The sequence below is a fragment of the Channa argus genome, chromosome 15, assembly GCF_033026475.1.
Source record: "Channa argus isolate prfri chromosome 15, Channa argus male v1.0, whole genome shotgun sequence".
In the NCBI taxonomy this organism is placed as follows: Eukaryota; Metazoa; Chordata; class Actinopteri; order Anabantiformes; family Channidae; genus Channa; species Channa argus.
Window position 1 is genome coordinate 19,952,344 of NC_090211.1, and position 25,751 is coordinate 19,978,094.

Consider the following 25,751-nt stretch of genomic DNA (forward strand, 5'->3'; position numbering starts at 1 on the left):
GTTGTATGGGGCTAAAAATTTACACAGACTCATTATGAGTTAGAAAAAAAAGACACAATATGGTGACATATAAGGACACTGTGAAGACATGTCAAGCACACTGTAGTATGGCTTCTTCAGATTACATTCACATTTTTGCATTAGAGGGATGAAAGCAAAAAACAAAGCAAAACAAAGAAGCTGTGTAACATCTGAGCAGAAAAAATGTGTTATTCAAAAGGCATCACATGCAGCAAAGGAATCATCAAGGCCAAACTGCAGTAGTGTAGTGAAGTAATACATCAGGCGGAATTTAAAATGTTACATTTGTTCACAACAGGAAGGACCTTCAACCACTCACATTAAAACTTTGACCATGCAGTAATAAGCACAGGATCACAGCTCCATCACTGACGCCACAAGCTCAGGAACAATAAAATCTAAAATACTATCAAAGACGTCTTATTTCTGCGACTCTCCGGTGTTCTCCACAACGAAAATCTGGTGTACTAATGATCATGATCCAAATTTTGTTTAATAGCAATAAATACAGAACAGCTGAGATTTGTTCATAGCGGACATCAAACAAGGACTAAAACAAAGAGAGGGTCCTGAATCTCGGGTCAAACTTTTGAGTTTTGCTTTTGATGGCACAGGAAATGGATTCTTCCCAAAATAAAACAAAACACAAAAACAACATCACTGTCTGAGCAGCACCTTGTCCATCTCAATAATGTGGCAAAAACTAATTTGATCTAAGGGGGGAATTATATATATCAATACCGGGATTCGCCCTGGCACAAGACAGTCTCATGCTGACACCACAACACTCCCACACAACTTTAAGACAACAGTGAAGTTCAATACACTTAGGGTTAAGTAGCTTGTTCCTTGTCGTGTGAGTAATATGCATGAAAACGGTCACCAGCAAATAACAGCTTGTGGGGGCAGCTGGTGCCACATGGGGAAATATATCATTCCTGTGGACATGCACTAATCACGTGGAGCTGACAGGATCGAACTCGCACAGAAAACACGCTTTCTCATGCATCACAACCTGAAAAAGCAGCCTCTGGGAATGTGTACTCTACTCCAACAGTTTGACTGTATTTGGAACAAAACTGCTTCCAAATATTCATGTGTTACAGCAGGAATGTGTGTCAAAATTCATTCACACACTGAAAACTCCAAGTTCCGGTGAGTGAAACTGATTTATATACACATATTTAAAAAAAAAAAAAAAAAAAAAAAAAAAAGGTTTTGGCCTTGGGCAGTTAGAGAAAGGCATGTCACAAAACCAGCTGTGAAAAGCCTGCATGGTGCTAAGATTTTGAGGACAGATTGCTGGGATGATATAATTGCTGACAAACTGCTAAGTGATTGGTGGGCGGTAACAGAAAGATCTGCGATTTACCGTGTTGGCGAGCTGCGCTTACGACACACAAACAGCCTCATTGGATCGAGTTTTGTACCAACTGGCTCCAAACGAGCCAGAACAAATAACATTGTTTCTCCATGAAGGTGAAAAACACACAAAAGGCTCAAAAGGACAATAAATAGATTCAACCTTCATCTGGTCTGTCGTGTGTGTGTAAGTGCGACATGCTCTGGACCAAATACACTCAGCACTCGCAGAGATTGTCCTGAAACTAAACAGACCTTAAGATCGTAAGATCAGCTTTAAAAAACCAAAAGGGTCACAGATGATTTCTGCTAAAATGTGATTTCCCAGAAAAATTATTAGATTTTGTATAAAAGGCTGGTGGTGTAATTAAAACTAAAACAAGGTGCTGCGGAGCTGCTCCCCGTAGAGGGATGTAGGTACTGCTGAGTGATGAGCTGGCTGAGGTAGAGCAGTATCTGGCTGTCCTCCTCACTCAGTCCCAGCTGCTCCTGCAGGAAGCAGCGGCGCCGGCCCTCCACGACCTCGGGCCCCTCCATGAAGCTGACCGTCAGGTGGAAGTGATGGGTGAAGGTGTACAGGAAGGCCTTGGCTGCCAGGCGGCACAGGGTGCCCTGCAGGTGGAGGAAGTAGGTGGAACCACGGCGGATGTAGGTGCGGTGGTCGGCTATGTTGGAAAGGAGTTTGCCGTGATACGCTGGGCAGCGCAGGGTTTTCTGGTCCGCATCAAGGATGGCGATGTAGCGGCTGTAGCGGGACAGAGAGTAAAGCATGCTGGAACCCACAGGGGACGCCACTCTGTCAGGCACAGAAAGAAAAAGACATATTGCATGAGACAAACGAGTAAACTGTCTGAAGACTGCATGGTTATTTTGGAGGCTGCAGTTTGTGGTGCTCTTGTTCTAACTGTGTGCGTTTCTACTACTCTACTATTCTGTCCAACTCATTAAGACGAAAACAAGATTATCAGCTTAAACTGATGCAGTTGAGGAAGGAGGAATAAATAAAGGAATTTTGGTCATTTTATCCATTCATCGTATTTTAAGTGCATGTTGCTACAGACGAACATTTGTTAGAAATTGTGGGGTTTTCTTTTCGTTTTTATACAGGAATTTGGACCTGAAATAGTGAAACTTGAGCTCCCTCTCTTAATCTAATCATGTTGTAATACTTGGAGGGACTGACAGCCCACTCTGTCGTAAGGAAGATGAGCTGAGGTGAAAAAGACGTTCAAGGACGGACAAGAGGCTGGAGGTTTAATAACTGGCTGAGTGAGTCATCGAAGACTGAGTCAGACTATACAAGTCACATTAGATTAAGGTGTGATACAAACCACTAGGAGGACGATACCATCATTTTAAGACTTACCACTGATAGAGACTCTGAGGGGTCCTGTGAGCATCTAACTCACGGGTGTGGTGATTATCAGTTTTGAAAATATTTATTCTAGTATGAGTGTATTATCACACACTTATGGTTTCTGAAAATACATGCACAGATAAGTGATTAATCCTCTACTGCTTTTGAAAACATGCGTCACATTTTATTTGTTTACTAATGGAAGATGCCACTTTCTGGCTTTTTTTTTTTTTTTTTCCCTTTGCTGTGCATCTTTCTTGGAGCAGGCTGACATAGCAATAAGGCCATTTTTACAGCACAAACTGCAAAACTGTCTAATATTAATTACGCAAATGAGAAATTATTAAGAAGCGGTTCACTGGAAGAAATGCACACTAATAAACTTTATGTGACACACAATAAAAATCAGTAAACAATTAGCATAACATTGCTCATATGCAGGGATCTTCTTGGCTGCAACTGCCAGAAAAAAATTTGAAGGTTTTAAATACAAGGAGTCATTGCTCCCTGTAATGATTTCTCCTTTTTTCAGCCACTGCAAGCTGCTACTGTCCCTGCTACACACTTGTAAAAAGCCAAGTAGAAACCCAGTTATGTGTTTATTGCAGGGAATCCTGAATTCTCCAGGAGAAATCTACCTGAGTTTTCTCTAACCTCTACACCCTGATGATGGAAACCGGGTTTTCCATTTACATTAAGACATAAGCTAAATTTAATCAATCCAAGTGTAATTGGGTTATTTCAGTCCAGTGCTCCTCCCAGTGGGCCGTGTTTAATAAGAGTGTTGGTTAAATACTTCAAAGCTGGATGTGATTTGGAGTATTTCCACTCCACCCTACCTTTGCAAGCCTATAAGTTTCCACCTCTGAAGGTCAGTAAGGGTAAACGGGCAGGAAAGCCAGGCTTGGATCCTCTCTCCACATTTCCCAGGAGCAGGTACAAAGAGGGCCAGAGCAGCAACCAGCCGGCGGACTCTCCCCTCATCTGCCCCGAGCACCACCAGCGTTCTGCCGCTCAGCAGGCACCACAGAGCTTGAATGGCAAAGGGGTACTGTCGCACAAACCTCAGGGCTCCTTGTCCAGCCCTTCTCCTCTGACGCAGAGTCACCACCCCCCCGTAGCCAATAGGTGATGCAGCCCGATCAGACCCGGTAGAAGCACTCATGGTGCAGTCTGACCCATCCTCCGCATGAGACACTGCATCACAGAGGACCCCCACGGGCAGCTCCAGACCGGTGGTAGGGCTTTCTGAGCAAGGAGAACCCACAGTGTAGTCATTCTGGATTGGAAGAAGGGCGTGGGGCTCTTGGTTGACCACCAGGACTTGTGAGGGCTGGTGGGGCGCCGTTTCTGGTGCAGAAGCCTCATATAGGAAGCCCTCTTGGGCCATACAGCATGCTGCGTCTATTGGAACCAACAAGTCAGAATGAACCTCAGCAGCGAGTCCCTCACACTCGTCCTCCCTGCTGGCTTCCAGCTCAGACACCACCTCCAGTAAAGACACAGGTGTCTGGTCTCCATCGTTTTCATCCTCCCCTCCAGTGGTCTCCAGCTCTTCACTGCTGCTCTCCCTCTCCAGGTCAGTGTTATGTTTGGGGTCAGGGGTCAAGTCAGAATCAGGATCAGGATCAGGATCAGGATCAGGAGCTACTGACTTGATACTAGCTACACTCTGTGGCTTCTCTGCTGGACCTACCCCGCTCTTATCACTACTGAAGCTTCCTTTGGTCTCCTCTGAGCTCTCCTGGGTCTCTAGGGTCTGGTCTGAGGGGGATGAGTCCATTTGGCCCTGACCAAGCCTGAGCTCACTCTCAGGCGTGTGGCCGGTTTCAGAGACCGGGTCTTGAGGGTCTGGATGCTCCAGTGCCTCTAGCTCTACAGGTTCTGGTCCTAGCACTATATGAGGTGGATTTTGGAGTGTGTAGTTGTCAGCAGCGTGGTTCACAGCACAGAATGGTCGTAGTATTCCTACATCTTCTTCATCATCATGACCAAGGTCCTCCTCAAACAGGAAGTCAGTGACTCTCAGTTTCTTGCGTAGTGCCCTGTCCAGACGGCGTGTGTGCAGATAACATAGGTCCCCCCGGAAACTCCTCTCTGTCTCCTTAAGGAGCTCCATGGTGGCCTCGTAGAAAGTCTCATCACACAGCTCTTTGAGAGTCTTCAGGCGTTTATCAAAACACTTTGCAGACTTGGCTTTAATCAGCTGGGGCGTGTAGGACAGCCTACGTTTTATGGCCTCATCTTCCTCCTCCTCCACTCCTTCAATCTCGGTTCGACCCTGCCTTTCCTCCTCCGTTCCCGCTCTGTTAGCGTAACTGAAAGGGCCTGAGAACTTGGCGTATTTTTCCAGCAGCTCCTCACACTCGCTCAAGCATTCGGTGATGCACTTCTGGCAGGTGACAGCATGAGGATCCCGGCGTGGGTGGCGGTGGTAAGAGCTGATTTGTCTCAGCAAGTCTCTGTGTTCATAAATGCTCTTTTCCACATTTGCCAGCTCGTTAGCCTTCTCCACTGCATGAGCAGAATACATGCACTGAGGTCCTGCCTCTCTCTGCAGGCCTTCCTCCCTCTGCAGCACAGAGTGAGTGTACCTGAGAAAAACACAACTGAGTTACTTCATATAGGGAAAGGCAATACAGGTTTTCCTCAAGAAAAGCCTCAGAGTAACAGAGAAACAGGAAACCCGCAGTGGGGGACATTATGAATTTGATTTTTTTAGGCTGTTGGTTGGTTGCTGACTGGAAGCACTTAATCAGAACAGGGCCTAGGATGGGAAATAAACAGCATTTACATGTGATATGATATACTCTTCTCCATACAGGAAAGTATGTTATTATGGTTTGTTAAGTATTTTTACCTCGACTTCTTCTTGTTTTCTATACAAGAACATAAAATGATCATACCGTGTTAAAATTTATTTTTTCTCTAAAAGTGTAAAAAAAAATAAATAAATACAAATCCACGCTTTACTGTTCAAAGCCCATAACAAACATTCACCTACTGAAATAGACTTTTACTTATGTGCATTTTATCTTCACAAAAAGGAATATTTTATCAACAGGGACATAAAATACTAAAGCATCAAGAGCAGAAAATGACTGATTGCAACATTAACTTCAACAGCATTGAAATAAAATACTATTTTATAATAACAAAAAATATAAAAGTAGCATCTTTGACAGATAAATTGATGGATGACCTCCATATGATGACTGCTGAAGAGGTGAACCCCTAACTTCTTTCTCTAATGATGATGATATTCATGATTTATAGTCGTGTATATATATATATGGCCATAATATATCCTCAGTTTGGTCATCCTCTGACTTTTCATTTACCACCATCACCAGGTGAAATTTTAATATTTTGGTATATGCCACTAGACTCTGAAGCCTTGTAGAAGTGAATGTTATAGGGAAAAGTAAAATGAAAATCTGCTCTTTTAATTTTAAAATTTGCAACACCAAATTATGTTCCTGTGGGTTCAGATTGACCATTAGATTGGCCCTGTGTCAAAATCAAATTTTAAGAGCTTTATCATATGAATTTATTATTGTGCTTACATGGTGCATATTCCTAATCTATATTCACCACAAACTAACTAATAGAAACAATGGAGTCTGATGGTATTATCTGAGTAAGAGGAACAGCGGTTGGTCTCTGGTTTAAATCCATATTCTCCTCCGTGGACTTAAAGGGAACCACTTTTGACAGGATAGGATTTGAAGTTCATAAGGAGCCACTACCGATTAATATAGTCATGGCATTTTTTTCATAAATTACACTGTTCACCATTTGCCTAAATGGACATGGAAAGAATTCACAGTGAAATAAAAGATTTGTGTATAGATACTGAAGGTCTTACTCCAGGTCCCGGAGTTTCCTCTGGAGCTCCTTAGCAAATGCTCTCCTGTTGCCGGCCTTCAGATACTCAGACGCCTGCGAGAAGCGGAGGGACAGTTCCTGAAACTGCAGCATGATTTTCCTCTCATCTGCGGAAACATACGCCATGCAGAACGGCCGCACGAAGCCCCTCGCTTCCAGGTCGTAGAGCGTAAGGTGATGGACGTAGGCAAACGCTCCTTCTTTTGAGTCTCCCAGCACCACCCTAGAGTCCTCCACGAAGCTGAGCCTTGGGTAGCCGCTGCCAGGTGGATGGCCCACAAAGGAGGCCTGGTAGTCCACTGACATGATGCGTAGGGAGAAGTAGTTGAGATCGAACGTCCCACAGATTTTGGGGTCATCAGGGATGGTGAGGAGAGGCTGAGGGCCCACCTGCTCCGAGAACTCAGAGATGAGGATGAAGTCTTTGGTGAACTTGGCATAGGAGGTTTTAGCCCAAGGGTTGGAGTCAGCCAGCGGATGGAGGGGGACCGAGAACTCCTCAGGGAGAACCCACAGGTCGGGATTTGCCTGGCTATACTCATCCTCTTTAGTGAAAGCCACCACGTCAGGTGAGCCTATCATAGTTGTATTATTGAGCAAGGCATTAGAAACACAACACAGTGCAGCAGCTTAAACAGTCACAAAACATATGTTAGAGTCCAGCAGTGGAGGGAAGTTGCACTCGTCATTCTGCTCTCACATTGCCCAGGCGACGCTTTAGCTAGTGAGCTTATTCCAATCTCTATGTCTAATCTAAAAAGGGGGTCACGCAAAGCAGAGTGGGCCCAAAAGCCAGCTGCGCCCACGCAGGAGTGAGCCCCCACAGCAATGAAATTAAAAGCAGGTACCTCTGTAGTAACGCAAGCCAGAGTCGCTTTTAATAAAAACCAATTATCCTGCGCCAATCACAGGATCCGTGCAGGCATCCGAGCATTCATGCCGTGCAGAGACAAATCATGAAGCAACCTCAGTGTAGCGCGTCCGTCCTTCTCTTCGTCATGTCTTCACGCGTCGTGTCCCTCGCGGTCCTGTGTCCTGGGCTAAAATGTGGGACGTCTAAGCGACACAGACGCCGCTTACAGACGGAAGCGCTGCATGAAATTATCACATCCAGAGACAGACGCCATGTTTACCCAGCTGGTTGTAGTCTTGTCAGGTGACCGATGCTCCTCCCCTCCGGAAAAATCCAGCCTAAGGCAGAAATTCTGCATATTTCTCCAACGGTCTTTATATGTTTTATTATTTGGTTGGTGCACATATTATATATTTAGTCAGTTTAAGTCTCAAATACCTTAAAATCTCTATCTAAAAGACGTGTCTCATAAAGTCTCAATTTCACTTATCATAGTAGATTATATATAGCTTTCTTTAAAGAAACGTAACAACGTTCAAAATAAAACTGAATAATATAATTTCCTGAAAATGCCTTTCCATGCCGACGTGACTATATTTTTGTTGGGGTAATGTTGTATATTTCATTTATTTGGACAAAAAGTCGCCACGTTTAATTACCACGAGCCTCACACACTATAGACCTATTTATCTGTTCAGTGAACGTATAGGAAAAAAACACCTAGATTTCAAATTCTAGAATTATAAAAATGCTAATTCAGATTTAGGGAGAAATTTCCATTTTACTGTGAAAGAGCCGTGATTTAACTGCCTCGTATAGAATATTATAATAACTAAATGTTATTTAAGCTAATAGTAATGGAAATTCGTGTTAACAATCAATTTAAATGCGTTCTGTGCCTTTTATGTGAATTATTTATGGAAAGTTGTTTTTATCGTGTCATTTCTACGGTTTTTCGACAGTATTACGACCTCGTTTACGGCAACGTTTGACAGTCGGGCGCGGACTTTGTAAACAGAACTAAAAGTGACCCTCTTGAGGTCGGTGTTGCTTCTTGTTAAGTGTTTTATTATCAGTTTTCTTGGTTTTCCACTATTGTTCATTGTTTTGTTCCTCCGGAGCAAAGTTAGTTGATCGTTGTCGACTTTTTAAGTCTTTCTAAAGGTTTTATGCAGCGAATACCATGGCTGTAGTTAGCCACTTCAGCTAACATGCTAACGCAGCAGGGAACCAGCAACTGCGGAGCCGCTTTATGTGGCTGCGGCCAGGCATGCTAGTAGTGCATGTCCTCGGGAGATCTTTGCTTCGATCCGGTCTACAACGCCAAGGGGTCCAGCGGAAGTGTTTCTGTGCGGCGTTGAGTGTCCAGTGTGCGGACGCATCGCAGCAACCAGACATGATCCGGAACCGGACTCAGATCAAGCGGGTTCTCTGCGTTGCCGAGAAGAACGATGCAGCCAAAGGCATCGCAGAGATCATGTCCAACGGCAGGGCTCGGAGGGTTAGTAACGTTACTGTCCACCAACAAACAAAATTGCCATGATGTTGTCTCTTCTTTAGTCCAAAGGTACTAGAAGAACATAAGCTCAGCACTTGAGTAAAAGTGAAATATCATATATTAGTATCAGACTTGTTGGTAACACAGTCCTGATTTGTTCCACGTATGTCTCGTAAATAAGGTTTCTGCAAAAATATAAAATGATCAAGCCATTTTCTCAATTCATGTTAAAAAAAATAGTAGTGGAATAAAGGCAACATAAAATCAGAAAAATAACAGGACCTCTGACAATATAGTACAACTATAACCAAAAGCTGTAGCCTCGTGATTAAACTTATATTAGCCATATTCCTTAGATTCCTCTATTTCTCCTTGGTTGCTTAAGTTCTGTCTCATTTTTCATTGCAGAGGGAAGGGATGTCAAAGTTTAATAAAATCTATGAGTATGAATACCACCTCTTTGGTCAGGTAAGTGACCGTGCACATGTATGTCTTCTATGTCTTTGGTGTTTTGCTCTGTGTCTGACTGCTGATTCCAATTTGTCTTCATCTGCCCCAGAATGTGACAGTAACAATGACGTCCGTGTCAGGACATTTACTGGGTCTGGAATTTAAAGCACCTTTCCAGAAATGGTAAGTTAAAATACTGTGTGTGTGTGTGTGTGTGTGTGTGTGTGTACTCTACTCTCAAAAAGTTAGGGTTATTTGACTTTCATATAACGTTCATGCTACAGTCATATTATATAATAATGCAATGCTAATTTCTTCATCTCAAACAATGTATGGAAACAAAAGCTAAAAACGGTGGCGGGCAAACCACAACAAAAAATGTCAACATCTCAATAACTTTTTAATTGTTAGGTGTCTTGGTCTGCTGTCAAAATGTGAACAGCATGATGAGAGAGGACTGTTTTAATACAAATTGTCATTGAACCAGAAAATTCATTCATGGATTGCTCTATGAATTGTATTGTGATTTTTGCAGTTAATCAACTTGTTAGAGAACAGCATGTTATGCAATAAGTACCAAAACTTTGAACAGGTGAAAATGTGCGTTCAAACGTTTAGACAGGGTCAAATTAACTTGGACTGTAAAGGTTATTGTGCATTTTAGGTGCATTCTAACATTTCACCTCACTTTTTGTGAGAAGTATATATACACACACACTTACTTACTCGGACTGGAGTGTATTATAAGAAGAGGTGGTTAAAATGTTTTGGCCCCCTCATTCATTTTAAATAAGGTGGCCAAAACTTTAGAATGCATTAGATTGTACTGGTGTACCTTATAAAGTGGGCAGTGTGTGTGTTTGTGTGTGTGTGTGTGTGTGTGTGTGTGTGTGTGTGTGTGTGTGTGTGTGTGTAATATGCAGCTCTGTGTCCAACTGATTGTATTTGTATATTTTCTCTCCACAGGCACAGTTGCAATCCTGTGTTATTATTTGATGCTGAAGTAGAAAAGTATTGTCCAGATAACATGATACAAATCAAGGTATGTTTAGTTATCCTGTGTGAGTTTGGACTATAGACAGACCCAGTATTATTTTACTATTACAACACACTTTCAGTTTATTTTTAAAACAATTGATTTTTGTTTTCGCATCTCTCAGCAGTAGCAGGCCACAACTGGCCAATAGGAAAATGATGAATATGGATGATAGAAGTGGACTTTGAGACTGAAATGCTGATTTTTAGTGAAGTTCTTTTGTTTCCTGTCTTCCCTTTCTTTTCTCGGTTTTGATGCCATCTCTTTGTGTCTCTGTGTAGCGCACACTAGAGAAGGAGGCGAGGCAGTGCCAGGTCTTAGTCATCTGGACAGATTGTGACAGAGAGGGAGAAAACATTGGCTTTGAAATCATAGATGTTTGTAAAGCAGGTACAATAATAATATTTCTTGTTTTTCTTGTGACTGCTTGTACTATATATACTAATATAACATATATTAACTTTTTGTTTTCTCGTGTTTCTTTGATTGTTTGAGGCCAAAAACATAGCAGGTTTTATGTACATTTGTCCACAGATAGCTCCTTATATTTGTGTGTTTGCATGTGTTCTTGTAGTGAAGCCAAATGTACAAGTCTTTCGGGCAAAGTTTTCTGAGATCACCCCCAACTCCATTCGGAGAGCCTGCGAGACTCTCATGGAGCCAGATGTTAACATCAGCGATGCCGTCGACGTCCGTCAGGAGCTGGACCTGCGCATAGGTAACATATCAATCTCTTAAATAACCATGAAAAAGACCCAATTGTTCATAGGTTCAAGAGAAGATGTGAAGAGAGTTTCCTTAACACCGAACCATGTTTTGTTTTCTGTAATAATTTATCGTGTTTATTCATGCTATGCTCATCCTTCAATATTTAAAAAATGTGTGATTCAAATCCTCCTGTTAATCTCTAAATATATGACAGAATGTGAAACCTGGTAAGCAGTTACTGATCCCATCCCCTCACCTTTTTCCAATATGTACAGGTGCCTCCTTCACTCGATTCCAGACCCTCCGCCTGCAGAAGATCTTTCCACAGTCTCTGGCCAATCAGCTGATCTCATATGGCAGCTGTCAGTTCCCAACGCTGGGCTTTGTGGTCGAGCGCTTCAAAGCCATCCAGGCTTTCATACCTGAAACGTTTTACAAGATCAAAGGTACAACCCCATCACAGCAATCCAGAAGAGACACTCCGCTTTTAAACTGACACTTTGCTGAGTCTTTTTGTCTGTTCTTGTGTCTCAGTGCTCCATGAATTCGAACAAGACTTGGTGGAGTTCAGCTGGAAAAGAAATCGTCTCTTCAACCATACAGCTTGCCTGGTGCTTTACCAGATCTGCATGGAGGTATGTGCCTGTTTGCATTCTTCATACACTGATGTGTGTTTGAAGAAGGTTGCGGGGTCATGCCCCGGGCAGCCATGGCCTTTCTGTGAGGAGTTTGCATGTTCTCACTGTGCTCGCGTGGGTTTACTCCGGTTTCCTCCCACAGTCCGAAGACATGCTTCTTAGGTTAAGTGGTGAATCTAAAATTGCCTGTAGGTGTGAATGTAAGTGTGAATGCTTGTTTGTCTGTGTATGTCTCTCTGCGTTGTCCCTGAGATAGACTGGCGACCTGTCCAGTCTGTAGTCCGCCTCTCGCCCTCAGACAGCTGGGATAAGCTCCAGCCCTCCTGCTACCCAAATAGAATAAGTGGCACAAATAATAGGTGGATGGATGAATGACTTGAGTTTGGCTTTTAGTCTTATTTACCTGCTAATCTTTCTGGAGGTTTGTTTTATTCTTGCAACTAGAGTTTCTGCAGGTCTCGAAAAGTCCTAAAAAGTACTGAATCCAGTTTCTGCAGTGAAGCACTTTTTCTCTTCTTTTTTTGTCCATCAGTCCATAGAAATTGCATTTGCACTTATATTTTTAATAGCACAGACTTAATGACACAGTAACAGATGTTCAGTTAACAAAAAGTATTTCTGTAATATGTAAAAAAAATACAGAAATAAAATGTTAGCTTCACACTATACACTAAAGAAATTATTTGTAATAATCCCGAAAACTTTCAGGATTTAAGTTAATCAAATCTTCTTAGTCGCATAACAACGTCTTATGTATAGTGATACTTAAAGTAAAATTATACCATCTGTTGTCTTACTGCAACAAAGTCTGATAAAAACTCAGCCAGTTATTATCACCCACACACTCTTTGTGTATTTACAATGTTTGTGTCGGTACACTTTGTTTTTTAATCTTTTCTTTGTCAGCCACCATCTCAGCATCTTTTTTTTTTTTTTTTTTTTTTAACCCTGTTTGGTCTCAGGATGGAGGCATTGCCTGAATCCATGCCTGTCTCAGAAAAACATTCACACTTAAATCTTTGCCAAGATTCTCACAGCTGACAAACATGTAATTAACACCTAGTTTTCACTGTTTCCCACGGAGCAAGATGAGACTAATCAGGAAACAAACTCAGGTCAGAAAACACAAATACTGATGTCCCAGCGCACGCATGCTCAGTCAACAATCTGGAGTTATTTACAGTGTTTTCTTTGCGCTCTAATTAGGGATTGAGGATTATATTAATTATTATGTAACTTGGCAACAAAAATAAACGTAAATTTTTAAATGCCATCTACATCTTTTACTAAAAAGATGTAGCATGGTTCTATTCTACATCTTTTCTAGACGTTCTATTTCAGAGATGCAAACTTGTCACCTTTTGGGGAAAATTATGTAAACATAACTCTGCTAAAAGGGGGTGAAGCTGTGTCCTCATCTGCAAGTGAGCATATTTTGCGTTGCTCACCCTGTGATAATAGTTGTATTGTAAACATTATGTACGATATAAGCTTTCTGATGACTCGCACAACACATATTACATATTGTCTGTTTGCACTATAACCAATGTCTTTGGTACAAACATTCCTTTTGGGATGAATTAATTTAAGTTTCACTCAATTATAGGTTGCTGGGTTGCCACTCAAAACTGTTTTCTCAACCTACAGATTGTTTTTTATTTTTCCAAATAATTGAGAATGTTTTAAAACTTATATAAAGTCAACCATAAAATAAACAATAAACTCTAAGAGGGCTGAAAGCATAACCAAATTTATCACTAGATTCAGTTTGGATGAGTGGTTGACTTTTGCACCTGTTTTTCTTCCTTTCTTCTATTTAGGGACCGTGCGTGCGTGCGTGCATGCGTGTGTGTGTATGCACTCATTGGTGCACATCTCAGCTCTGCAGATGTTACTTTAGCAGAAAATGTTCTTAAGCTGCTTAAATAAAATGGGCTGAAAGCCACGTAAATAATGCACACGTGTGCATAACATTTTATTCATTTCTAGGATCCCATGGCAACAGTCACCTCAGTAACCAGCAAGCCCAAGAGCAAGTGGCGACCGCTGCCTTTGGACACTGTGGTAAGAATATAAAGTCAAATAGCCCCACACACAGTGCATCTTAATGTCTATAGCTATATCGGGTACAAAGTGGATGTACCGTAGTTGTTTTCCAGCACAGCGTCTGTGCCCTGGTGTCCTTTGTCCCACTGAATAGTCCTCGCAGAAAGAATAGTCCCACTGTCCCACTGAATAGTCCTCTGCCTTTTGTCTGACCCAACAGGAACTGGAGAAACTGGCGTCCCGGAAGCTTAGAATAAGCGCCAAAGAGACCATGAAAATTGCAGAAAAGCTCTATACCCAAGGGTGAGTGTGTGAGGTTTTTTTAAAAAAAAGAAGCATTTTAGGTTCTCTAAACTGCAGTCTTGTCTTCTCTGACCACATGCTAAATGTTCTTAACCTTCCATATTTTTGATCTTTCTGTGATCGTGTTTCAGTCAGATTACTGGCGGGAAGCCACCTGATCAGATGCTTTGTGGTGTCAGTGGAATGGTCAAATGTATTTTTTGTTTAGCAGGTTGTTGAACCACTTCAGAGCACTTGCTATTTTTGTACATGAGAAGGCACCATCTGCCAGTTCAGGCATTTACTGGATGAGTTTTTCCTGATGGTATATTTCTGCAGAGCAGGACTTTCTGGAACTTCACCTACTGCCAAGGTGCAGGGATGGATAAAGACAATTTCCAGTAACACTTACAAAAACACTTAAGAAAGATTTTTGTCTCAGGGGGCGTGAATGAAGATTTTTCAATTCATTAGTTATTATGTTAGAGTTAAAACTTTTTTCTGTCTTTTATTTATGTGTTTCTACTGTGCACCCATAAGTTGCTTTATAGTTTTTATTTTCTGTTTGTTTCTTTTACTTGTATGTTGTATAGAGAGGGGTTTATTGTGTTGTTTGACATTTTGTGAGTTGGTGTTGCAGTGTATCGCACTTAACAGACACCTACCAGATGAACTAGTGCTCAGCCAATGATGCAAAGATGCAGGAAGCTTTATTTCACAGTTTCATTGCAGGTATTCATAAGAGGAAAAGTGGTTTGCTTCTAAGCGTTGGAAAGATGAATAAAAAACTGAGTAGTTGGTACAAATGGTGGCAGCGTGTTACAAAATGAAGACGCAAGGGTATTTTATAGACACGATAATAACATAACACAGAATTTATATTATAATGATCTAAGTTAACATTTCTCCCAACCAAATATGGTCTCACCTGTGTCAGTTCTCATGGACAGCATGTACCTCCTAACCAGTTTGAGTAAATGATTGACCACATAAACCCAACCCACTAGACAAGCATGAGTATGTAAACCATTTGTCAGGCAGGCAAAATAGGCCAAATGCTCGGGGTGAGATGTCTACTGATAAATCTCATCCACATTTATCAACTGTTGATGGACACTGAAAGCACAGCCATTTTTATAACAGGTGGACAATGACTGCAAGTCCATTTACTGGAACAAGACACTGATGAGGGAATCAGATCCACCGGAATGTTATCTGAATTTGAGCTTCAGTGGACAAAACAAAAAAGAAAATCTGAGCTTTGTACATGGACACGGCCAGTTTAATTTATGATGTAGAAATCGAACAGAATCTTAAAGATATGTTTTTATTTTCCACAATGTAACTAATTTTGCATCTATTTTTTTGGTCCCTTGTGGACCTTTGCCTTATTTATGTGTGAGTGAGATTTGTTGCCTTTTCGTTTAGTTCAATGTTTTTAGGTGTTTCTATTACACAGATGCTGACGACGGCCAGAAGCCGGCAATTTTGACTTGTTTTTGTTTTTTCTTCTGTCCAGGTTTATTAGCTACCCCCGCACAGAGACAAACATTTTTCCCCCTAACTTGGCTCTCACCCCCCTGGTGGAGCAGCAGACACAAAGCCCAGAATGGGGGACGTTCGCTCAGCGGGTGCTTGACCAGCCCGGGGGTCCCAACCCACGCCAGGGGAAGAACTCAGACCAAGCCCACCCTCCCATACACCCCACCAAGTACAGCTACTCACTGCAGGTAAGTCTGCAAAACTGGCGCTCGCTTTGCCCACAATTTACCTTTTTATTCAGATTTTTTTTCTTTTGCTATTTAAATTGAAATTTCCAAGCAAAGCTCTTAAGCTCAGGGGTCCTACGGTTGTGGAGCAAGCTACCAAACTGTACACTCAGCAGTCTCACTGTCAATATTCAAAAAGCTCTCGAAGACTGAACTCTTAAACAATGAAAAATGAGTTTAAAAAATAAATCCTTACCTGTCTGTCTTATCTTGCATGTCTCACACACCTAAAACATTGCACTGTGCTTTAATGTTTCCTCCTCAGGACTCACTTAACTTTTCTCTGGTATGTAATACGTTTATAGTATCTATTCTGTTATTAAACTATGCTTATTGTTTCATTTTGGGATTGGTTTTCCCCTTCGTGTCCCTTTTTTATTTTGTTTTTTAAGTCCTAGGTGTTTTTATGAAATTGTAAGTATGGGGTTTTGTCTAAACACTATTGTGGGATGGTTTGTGTCTCTTATGTGTCCAGGGCAACGAAGGTCGTGTGTATGAGTTCATCGTCCGGCACTTCTTGGCTTGCGTATCCCAGGATGCTTTAGGGCAGGAGACTGTGGTGGACATAGACATCGCCCAGGAGAAGTTCTCCACCTCGGGACTCATGATTATCGCGAGGAACTACCTGGATGTTTACCCATATGACCGGTGGAGCACCAAGGTAAGGCTTGTGTTTAAGACAAGGGAAAATGTGAATGGCAGTGAAAGTGCCTTGAAAAGATTTTAGTTTTTTGTCGAATGTTTTATTACCCTGTTTAATATGAAAAACTTCTTGCTGTCTGTCTGATATTAACCCATTAACCCTGCATTTTGTGTGTCAGTTGATTCCTGTGTATGAACAAGGCTTCCAGTTTCAGCCCTCTGCGATCGAGATGGTGGACGGACAGACGAGTCCGCCGCAGCTGCTGACTGAAGCTGACCTCATATCACTGATGGAGAAGCACGGCATCGGTAGAGTGCAGACACACACCTTGATATGTGCTGTCAAATTCTAATAAAGCTCCTTTATGCTTAAAAGTAACTACACCACGTTTCCACATTACCAATAATGCAAATGTCAGGGAAGCCACATGTAAAAAATAAATAAATAAATAAGTTGTATGAAGCCTTTTGTGGTTCCAGAGATAACTATATGATTGACTGTTTCTGTCTGACAACTGGTGTGTAGAGTTCGGTAGGGGACAGGTTTTGACACAACTAAATAACCAATAGCGAGCAAACGTTCTATCACAGTACACAGTGTTGTCAGCAAAAAATATTTCTCTTACTGAGTTACTTCAGTACTTTATAGAAACTCTTTGTTACAGCTTGGAATCTTCTTTGGTAAGTTTCAGTTATTAGGATGTATCTCTTCAATCGAAAACACATGGTCAGCAGTACCCCACATATTCCAAAGTGTGTTTCTTTGTACCGTAGCTGGACAACTGTGCACACCAGTGATTCGTTTCAGTTTGGACAACATTTATGTCAAGCAGATGTCACTCTACGTCTGGCTGATATGATTTTTTTATAGTTTCTATGGCACAGATGAACAAACTTAGTCCAGGCTGCAGGCTGACAAGCAACCAAACATGAATGAAGAAGATTCAGTGCTGGTTTAAATTTCTGTATGGTGATTGTGGACGATACATTTCTGTAATATGTTCGAACTTTAGAACATAAGTAAAGTTTTCCTTTAAAGAGAATAGGAGGTTGTACATTTTTTAATCAAATCATAGAACGAGCAAACAAACTCCACGTTGAAAATTCCGTGAATCAAAGCTGGTCAAAAGCTATTGATGCTTTTTAGAAGTCAATATAGAACTTTTTATTGTTGTATGAACTATGTGTTACAGGCACAGATGCAACCCATGCAGAGCATATTGAGACTATAAAGAGTCGCATGTATGTGGGCTTGACAGCTGACCAGAGGTTTCTCCCTGGAGAGCTCGGCATGGGACTGGTAGAGGGTAAATAGTCACATGATCACTGCTTCACAGTGTATCATATGCAGAAAAAGGTTGTTACTTAACAATTAGAGTGTGTTTGTTTAGGTTATAACTCCATGGGCTACGAGATGTCCAAACCAGACCTTCGCGCCGAGTTGGAAGCTGACCTCAAGCTGGTATCAGAGGGCAGGAAAGACAAACGGACTGTGCTGCAGCACCACATCCAGAAATACAAGACTGTCTTCATCGAGTCTGTCAGGAAGGCAAAGAAGTTCGTTTTTTTCCGAATTGATGATTTTGTTAGTTTCATTTCAGTTTTTGTTTAGCCACTCATTGTGGTTTCTTTTTACTTTTATTATAGTTTCACTTTTAGTAATTTAAGTTGAGAAGTGAAGTTGTCAGGAAATAATCTGCTGATGATTCAAGATATCAGCATTTTAGGACCGTCACTTATTATAGTGCAACATATGGAATGCATTTGTTTTGAACAGGCAAATGCATGTCTTGTATTGAGTGGTATCCATCTGTATTTGTTTTTTGTCTGTTCTCTGAAAATATTTCAAACAGTTTTTATATAAATATTGGATACCAAGCATATTTGTTTCCACAGGCTGGATGAAGCCCTGTCACCGTATCTGGGTGCAGCTCAGGAGATCACCGAAGCACAGCAGCAGGACATGGAGATCCCTCTGCCGGTCAGGAAGTGTCCTCAGTGTGGTCGGGACATGGTGCTGAAGAAGAAACGGGAGGGAAACGGGTGAGACATGAAAGGAAGCCAAGAGGCTTCCAACTGCATTATTGCATATTTGAGTCTTTATATTTTAAAGGTTGTCTGTTCTCCTTTAGGTTCAAATCCTTGTATTCATGCTTAATTTCACATGGGCTCAAAAGGAACCAGTGTCTGTGTTGCAAATCAACTGCACATTTTCCAAACCAGGATAGTTTTGTTTCTGTGCCACATTTACACATGACTGGAAGAACACAAAGAATCACTAATACCTTTTGGCAGAGGGTACCAAATTAAAGTTTGGTCAGTGGAAAAGTGAAATGGCCAAACTGATATTTGATATATTTTCGTCTTCTCCCCCCCCACCAGTAAGTACCTGTCCTGCGTGGGTTACCCAGCTTGTAAAACAGCAGTGTGGTTCCCCGACATGGTACTTGATGTCAGCAGAGATGACAGCATTTGTCCCACCTGTCAGCCACACCCCATTCACATGTGAGTATTTTATTTTTTATTTTTTTCCTTATCACTGAATATTTCCTAAAGCTGTTTTACAATTCACATTTAAACTCTGCAAACAATTAGAACCTTCTAAAATGTACTTTTTAGATTAATAATATATTGCACAAAGGGGATGGTGATGCTGGTTAGTTTGTTGCTCACTTGTTCCAGACTGGAAAGTGTTTGATGGGTTGAACTATAGTTCAATAGTTCAAGTTCAGGAGGTGGAGACGTTGTCAGTTTGATGTTGGGTACTGATAACGTAGAACTTGCGCTATGTAATTGCAGGCCATTTACCAAGTGAGAAAAATCAAGGCGTGTGGGTGGGGAGGGGGTGTGCTGTTCAACCATCAGGAAAACACTGCAGTTAAAGAATAATGACAATGGGCTGTGTTTTGGGGGGTTGTGCGGCGGGCTGCTTTGTGTAACAATGGGTCAATAAGACTGATTTGTGTTTACAAACTTTATAGACGCCAAATGGCTTCACGGACAGGATTGTAAAACTCGAGAAAGTTTTCACAGCAGCAACAATTTGATCTTTGGTGGTGAACAGCAGAAGTTAGTGTTAGAAAAGAATCCAGCAGGAATGCTGTGTACTTGATTGGCCAACACAGCATTCTGCAGGATGACATCACGTTGCAGAAAATCTTGAAAATTCAACATTTTTTCCCCCACCAGAGTATAATTTTGGCTGAACTCTGTGATGTGTTAAACACATTACCCAAATGAGAGGGGCAGACACTGAGTGAAATAGCCCACATCTGCAGACCTGCTTCTCTTATCTGTATCATCCTAGTTGTAGAAAAGTGTTCTACTAAATGGCAGAAATAGTTTAAAGTATAAAAAGGCAAACGGTAGAGAAATAAAGGTCAGTTTAGAACAGAGCCAAAGTTTTAAGGCAGTACATATTTCTTTACCCTACAGTGGTTCTTTTACACTTCTTGGTTACCACATTGACCAAACCGAATTTGCTGACATGCTTTGGTTTTATTGTGCACAAAATGCTCTGTTAGATTTGCTTCAGTCATTTACTTCTGCATTACTTGCTTCAGCACAATCCAAACCTACGCGTTAGGTCAGAAAACATATTATTGTGAGGTCACTTTAATGCCAAGTAGCGTATTTTGACATAAACACCCAGATTCCAGTTGTTAGATTTGGTAGAAGTGCGTGTATTCACTCTCAGCTATGCAAACAAACGCACCATCCAACACATTCAAAACCCTCAGCCGCTTCACCAGCGTGAGAAACTTGTCAGAATCCTTGTTTACACAAGTAGGCGTTAACCCCTTGAGCACGTGCCTGAGCTCAGTCCAAATATAGGGCATGCTCACTAGCAACGTGCCAAAGTGCTCCACACCAGCATCTGTTACCGTGGCAACCGATCTGGAACAGAGCTCAAAGTTGAGCTACAGCACTCACTCCAAAAACAATATCACTCTTTCAGCTTGTTGGATAACTTCAGACGTGTGCGTAATAAACTGTGGCTGCTGCTGCATCGCTTGTCGCCACGGCAACTGGCTGTATTATCCCTACACAGATGCCCATCTTTAAAAAAAAAAAACAGCCTTCGGGCTTTTTGACATACTGTTTTTACAACACACACAGTCCTGTGTTTAAACTTGATATGTTATCACCTCCTTTTTTTCCGTTTTACAATTCCTTTAAACTTCCAAATACATGTGAGGTTGTTTTACCAGTAATGTTTTGGTTGGTGAGTATTGAAATTTTAAAAAAGTCAAGCATAGTATGTGATGACATGGTGAAGGTTGGGTGAGAGAACTTTTTTCAACACGGGATGTCGACTCCTTGCTCGGTTCAGTTTAAAATTACACTTACTGCCCTACGTTACCAGTAACAGACCACATGTGTTGCTTCCAAATAAATGTTTGTGGACAAGTAAAACCATTACTTACATGCTGTTACTCAACTTCTCTGTAACTCCACTTCCAGATATTTTCCACGTTGAATTCGTTGAACTCCATTATCACCACAGCTGAGTCAGACTTCCAGCAGCTTGATTCATTCAATCATTTCACACTAAATTCACATAGTGGCGGATTTTTTTCCCAGCCTCAAAAGTGGGTGTTTCAGGTTTTGGCAGTTTTTGCACAATCAACCTCAAGCAAACACATTCGTGCAATTCACTTTCTAAACTGAAACAGAACAAATTCAACATAGATGTTAAAAAATGTTAATAGTATATCTGTCAGTGATGTTTGATCAGAGCAGTGCTGACAGAAATGAAAAGAGAACTTTTCTTTTGGTAAACTGCTAAATTATGCTGATGATATGTTGAACTGAATATTAATTTATTGAAAACAGGGTGTTTTACTGTTGAATTGAATTCTTTACACTCCACCACACTGCTGCTCTGCCAACTAATGAGCTGCAGTGTTTTAAACATTCAGGTCTGCTGAACAACATGTTTCAATGCAGCCTTGAAACGACCTTCATTCATGTGCTGTGAATTAGACTCAGACCAGCACAGTTCCGTTGTACTTTTTGCCTGTGTTGTCTCAGCGCTAATCAACTCAGGTCTGTACCAGAACTGCAATTACATGGCCTAATAACTCATGAGAAACCAGGTTGAACCAGGTATTTTTATATATAAATTTTTACAGATTTTAACTTTAATGACAGAAGATGTGGTTTCCTGCCCTTGTTTTGTGCTGTGTCTTCGTCAGAGCAGAGTGACTGAAACATACTGTAGCTCCTTTTCACAACATCCTAAAGCTCCCATATCACAGTCCTTTCTCACTAGTTTCGGTCACTGGAATGTGTTTCTTTTTCCAGCTGATGTACCGCTCAGCTCATGCATTCTGGCATGTCTGAAAATTGAACTTAATTGCTCAGTTTTTGGTATTGTAGCTTTACATTTAAATGAGCCACTGACCCCCCACACATCTTTGCAGAAGCTTGTCAGCTGTGGAAACCATGGATCAGGTCCCTGAACTGGTGTTTGTCTTTTCACTTCTTGTACATTTTGCAGGGGCGACTCCCTCTATGATCTTTTAAAAGATGAAAATACTGACTGGTCCGTTAAAGCACACTTTACTGCAAAGACAGAGAGAAGCTAAAAAGGGAGCGGGCGGACTTTTGTTATAACACACCCAGGAAATGTATGTAAATGTACAGTAATTAACAAAAGTGTATTTTGCACATGAGGGGACCTTTAACACACATTCTGTGGTAAGTTTTGGGTTAGTTTCAGATTCTCCTAACCCGGCAACTCTGCTGACTCCGCTGTCTGCAGTCTAATGCGCCGCACATACAGTCTTTTAATTAACCATTTATCAACCATTTACATTCGGCAGAGAAATGGGGAAGTGTTCCCCATCAGAACTTATCATAGGGAAATCACCAACCCTGATTACAGAAACCCGGTACTTTTGTTTGCGTTAGGAATATAGCTTTTTGAAGAACCTGCCTGAGGTATGGTGTGAATCTAAACAGTGTCCACGTTGTCTGTCTTCATTCATTCAGGTTGAAGTTCAAGTTCCGCAGAGGCAGCCTCCCTCCCATGATGCCTTTAGAATTTGTTGGCTGCATCGGTGGATGTGACGAGACGCTCAGAGAGGTGCTGGACCTGAAATACCTCCGAGGGGCGGGGGGAGGTGGTGGGGGAGCAGTACCAGAGGGAGGAGGGAGAGGAGGAAGAGGAGAAGAGCCTCGACCACCAGCTCCAAGGCCAAACAGACAAGAGCCATCCAGAGCACCACGTTCCAATCCTCGACCTTCCCTCCCTCCTGTCCCCTCCTGGACCCCGCAGCCACAACTTCCCCCGAGTGGGGGTGGTGTAGACACCAACAGGGATGCCATTGTGTGTAACTGTGGTCAGGATGCACTCCTCCTCACTGTGCGCAAAGATGGTCCCAACCAAGGGCGTCAGTTCTACAAGTGCAATGCTGGGAACTGCAACTTCTTTCTGTGGGCAGATCAGCCAGGCCTGCAGGGGGCACCGCAGAGCCAAGGTGCTCCACTGCCAGCAACCCCCAGGGTCTCCCAGCCTCCAAGACCCTCACTGGGTTTCAGGAACACAACTGGAGGAGGCAGAGGGCAGGAAGGAGGGGCAGCAGGTCATATGGGAGGGACGATGTGTAACTGTAACGAGACGGCGGTGACGAGAACCGTGCAGAAGGACGGACCGAACAAGGGCCGGATGTTCCACACCTGCGGAAAACCACGAGAGCAACAGTGTGGCTTCTTTAAGTGGGCGGATGAGAACGTGCCGCCATTAGGCAAGACTTTAAAACACACCCACGCACATCAAAAAGAGTAAAATACATTTTTTCATTCACATAATATGGCACATTCAGCTAATACAAATGTTCTTTCATCAGAAATAACAGTTAATTTTTAATTCATCTATCATAGGAACGCAAACATTTGCCCCCAACTCATTTTTGTAATTGTCAAAAACTTACATACCCCCTGCAGTGCTCCAGCATACCCCCATTTAGGAAATACTCTTCACCTTTTTAATATTTGTATCTCTTAACAGCATAATTATAGTAGATGACTCATTTTCTTAAAATGATTGCGTTCCTTTATTTTCACAAAGCTCAGATGAATGTGCTCTCTGTCTCCGTCTCACTGGTTCCGCTCTGTTCAGATTCACTAAGGTAGTGGACCTCACCTGGGTCTCATTCAGGTCAGAACCTAAAGAACCCATGGAGACCTGTAGCTCAGACACGCTTGGTTTGTGGACATTAATCTTTCAATATGCGAGCAGCTCCATCAGGCCACAAAATAATCACCACCAAGACATCGAAATGTGTGTCATTCAAAGAAAAGTCTGTTTTAAAAAATAGTTGCCACTGACCCACCTTTGCTTCTTAAAGAAAACCCCCTTGATGTGTGTTATGGGGTTGAATGTGACCAAATATGAATGTGACCAATTTAGAACGTTGTTTTGATGCAGTCTTCAGCTCTTATCAGATGATGACACCTTGTTTTATGCGGGAAACTTCTTGCCCCTGCCGAGCAAAGGAAAGTTTCTAGCAGTTCTGCATTAATCTGGTTGGCTAATCATTTGCACCACAAGCCTAGAGTCATGTGATACTACATGCATGTACATTCAGATCAAACTCAGAGTGAGACAGATGATTATTTAATAATAAAGGCTCCCGTGGCTCCCAAACACTCCCACTGAGACCTTGAGGCTGATTCAATGTTGTCAGTCCTGATGCACACAGGAAACTCCTTTGTGCTTTTTGGACATTGATCTCTAACCATGTGTTGTTGTTGTCTGACCTCCGTTCTCCCCCCTCTTCCTTAGGTGGTTTCAGTGGTGGATTCAACAGCGGTGGCAACGCAGGGCGGAACGGGCAGAACATGGTGGGAGGTGCCAATAAACCACCTGCTGCTAAAAAACCTCGCACCTGCGGCATCTGCCACATGCCGGGACACACTAGAGTCACCTGTCCCCAGCGGTGACAACAATGTAGGAGCTGTGAAGCTGCTCTGGAGCTGTGAGGAGACGGTGCGAGGTCAAACATGAAGCTTGCTTGTGAACATGTGGAAACGATAACGGGAACAAGAATTTGTTCATCGGTCTCAGCGGTTTCCTCTCAAACTGCTCCGTTATATCTTCCTCCCAGTTGGACTTGAACTGAAGCTGCTTCATCTCTTTTGTTGCTCTTGATGACAACAGGCGAGATGTGCAGAGAACCTGAAGTCGGTTCCGACAGCAGTCGCAGACCCACAGATCACATAGACCTACATCACACACTAATGCAGCACAGATCTGTAAATTAAAAAAAATCGCATTTGGTTTTTGTTCACATCTCTGCAAAGAATAAAAAAAACACTTAGAGGCAATAAAAAAAAACTCTGATTCAGCATGTATTGTGAACATGGCTGTTTATGTATCAGGTCTTTTCAAATGTGTTTGTTGAAGTTAGATGCACTTACCCTGAGCCCTGGAAAGTCCAGGCTTATGATTAGGATCAAATTGACCTTTTGTATCTGTTAGGTTGGGCCAGATGCCAGAAACTTCAAGAAATTCAGGACTTTAGGATCAATAACACAGTGCGAAAATACATTAAGCAGCTTTTTGCCTTAGCACAGTCATAGTAATTCAGCGAGCTTGAAGGCCACAGCGCCGCTTTGTTTTCCAACTATCCCTGAACAACCCACTGCTGACTGACTGAACAACATCTCTTCCACATAATCAGCAGGGTGGGGATAGTAAAACTGACTGTATTGGGACAGTTGAAAATGCCATTTAGAAAACGAGCAGATTTATTCTTAAAAATATATCTTGTATTTCACCTGCAAAGAAGCTGAAGTTCAAAAGCAAGACTATTCCCAGCTTATGAAGGTTTACGCTGAAGTATTTAATTAATTATCATATTTGCCAACATATCAAACTTTCGTCAAAGCTTGGTGCAGCATTCTTAAAGAGATACATGATGAACACCTACAGGTTCACAAATTCATGTGGAATCAAGCAGTTATTGCTTGCTGCTCACTCCACTTGATGATGGGGGACATCATGCACAGTCGTCCTGTGCAAAAACATTTGCAGAATTTATTGGGAGCTAATGTTGCCATTTAGCCATTAGGGATAATTAAATTAATTGGTCTTGTTAGTACAAAATCCTCTTTTTTGTGTTTCCCTAAACAGTGTTGTATCAGAGTAATGGTACCAAAAAGTGGGAATTGTGTACTAATGTATTTTTCCTC

At 42.0% G+C, this 25,751-nt stretch overlaps 2 protein-coding genes across 4 annotated transcripts; one reads left to right on the plus strand and one right to left on the minus strand.

Moving 5' to 3' along the window:
- Positions 1-24: 24 nt before the first annotated feature.
- smcr8a (Smith-Magenis syndrome chromosome region, candidate 8a) lies at positions 25-7,797 on the minus strand. Its single transcript, XM_067476710.1, has 3 exons — positions 6,609-7,797; positions 3,580-5,334; positions 25-2,179 (listed from the first exon to the last, which is right to left on the minus strand). Exons 1-3 carry the CDS (start codon positions 7,208-7,210, stop codon positions 1,720-1,722), a joined length of 2,817 nt encoding a protein of 938 aa, XP_067332811.1. The 5' UTR covers positions 7,211-7,797; the 3' UTR covers positions 25-1,719.
- Positions 7,798-8,311: 514 nt separating this feature from the next.
- top3a (DNA topoisomerase III alpha) lies at positions 8,312-24,905 on the plus strand. Of its 3 annotated transcripts, none has more exons than XM_067476709.1 (20): positions 8,312-8,982; positions 9,388-9,447; positions 9,539-9,612; positions 10,396-10,471; positions 10,747-10,855; positions 11,040-11,183; positions 11,449-11,619; positions 11,708-11,808; positions 13,801-13,875; positions 14,078-14,160; positions 15,659-15,869; positions 16,174-16,194; positions 16,384-16,569; positions 16,730-16,859; positions 17,744-17,857; positions 17,942-18,107; positions 18,447-18,593; positions 18,933-19,055; positions 22,548-23,339; positions 24,343-24,905. In XM_067476709.1, exons 1-20 carry the CDS (start codon positions 8,734-8,736, stop codon positions 24,416-24,418), a joined length of 3,108 nt encoding a protein of 1,035 aa, XP_067332810.1. In that variant the 5' UTR covers positions 8,312-8,733; the 3' UTR covers positions 24,419-24,905. The 3 variants fall into 3 exon arrangements, with proteins under 3 accessions (XP_067332810.1, XP_067332808.1, XP_067332809.1); XM_067476707.1 differs by having other exon boundaries at positions 8,320-8,982; positions 22,548-23,302; XM_067476708.1 differs by lacking the exon at positions 16,174-16,194 and having other exon boundaries at positions 8,322-8,982; positions 22,548-23,302.
- Positions 24,906-25,751: the final 846 nt, after the last annotated feature.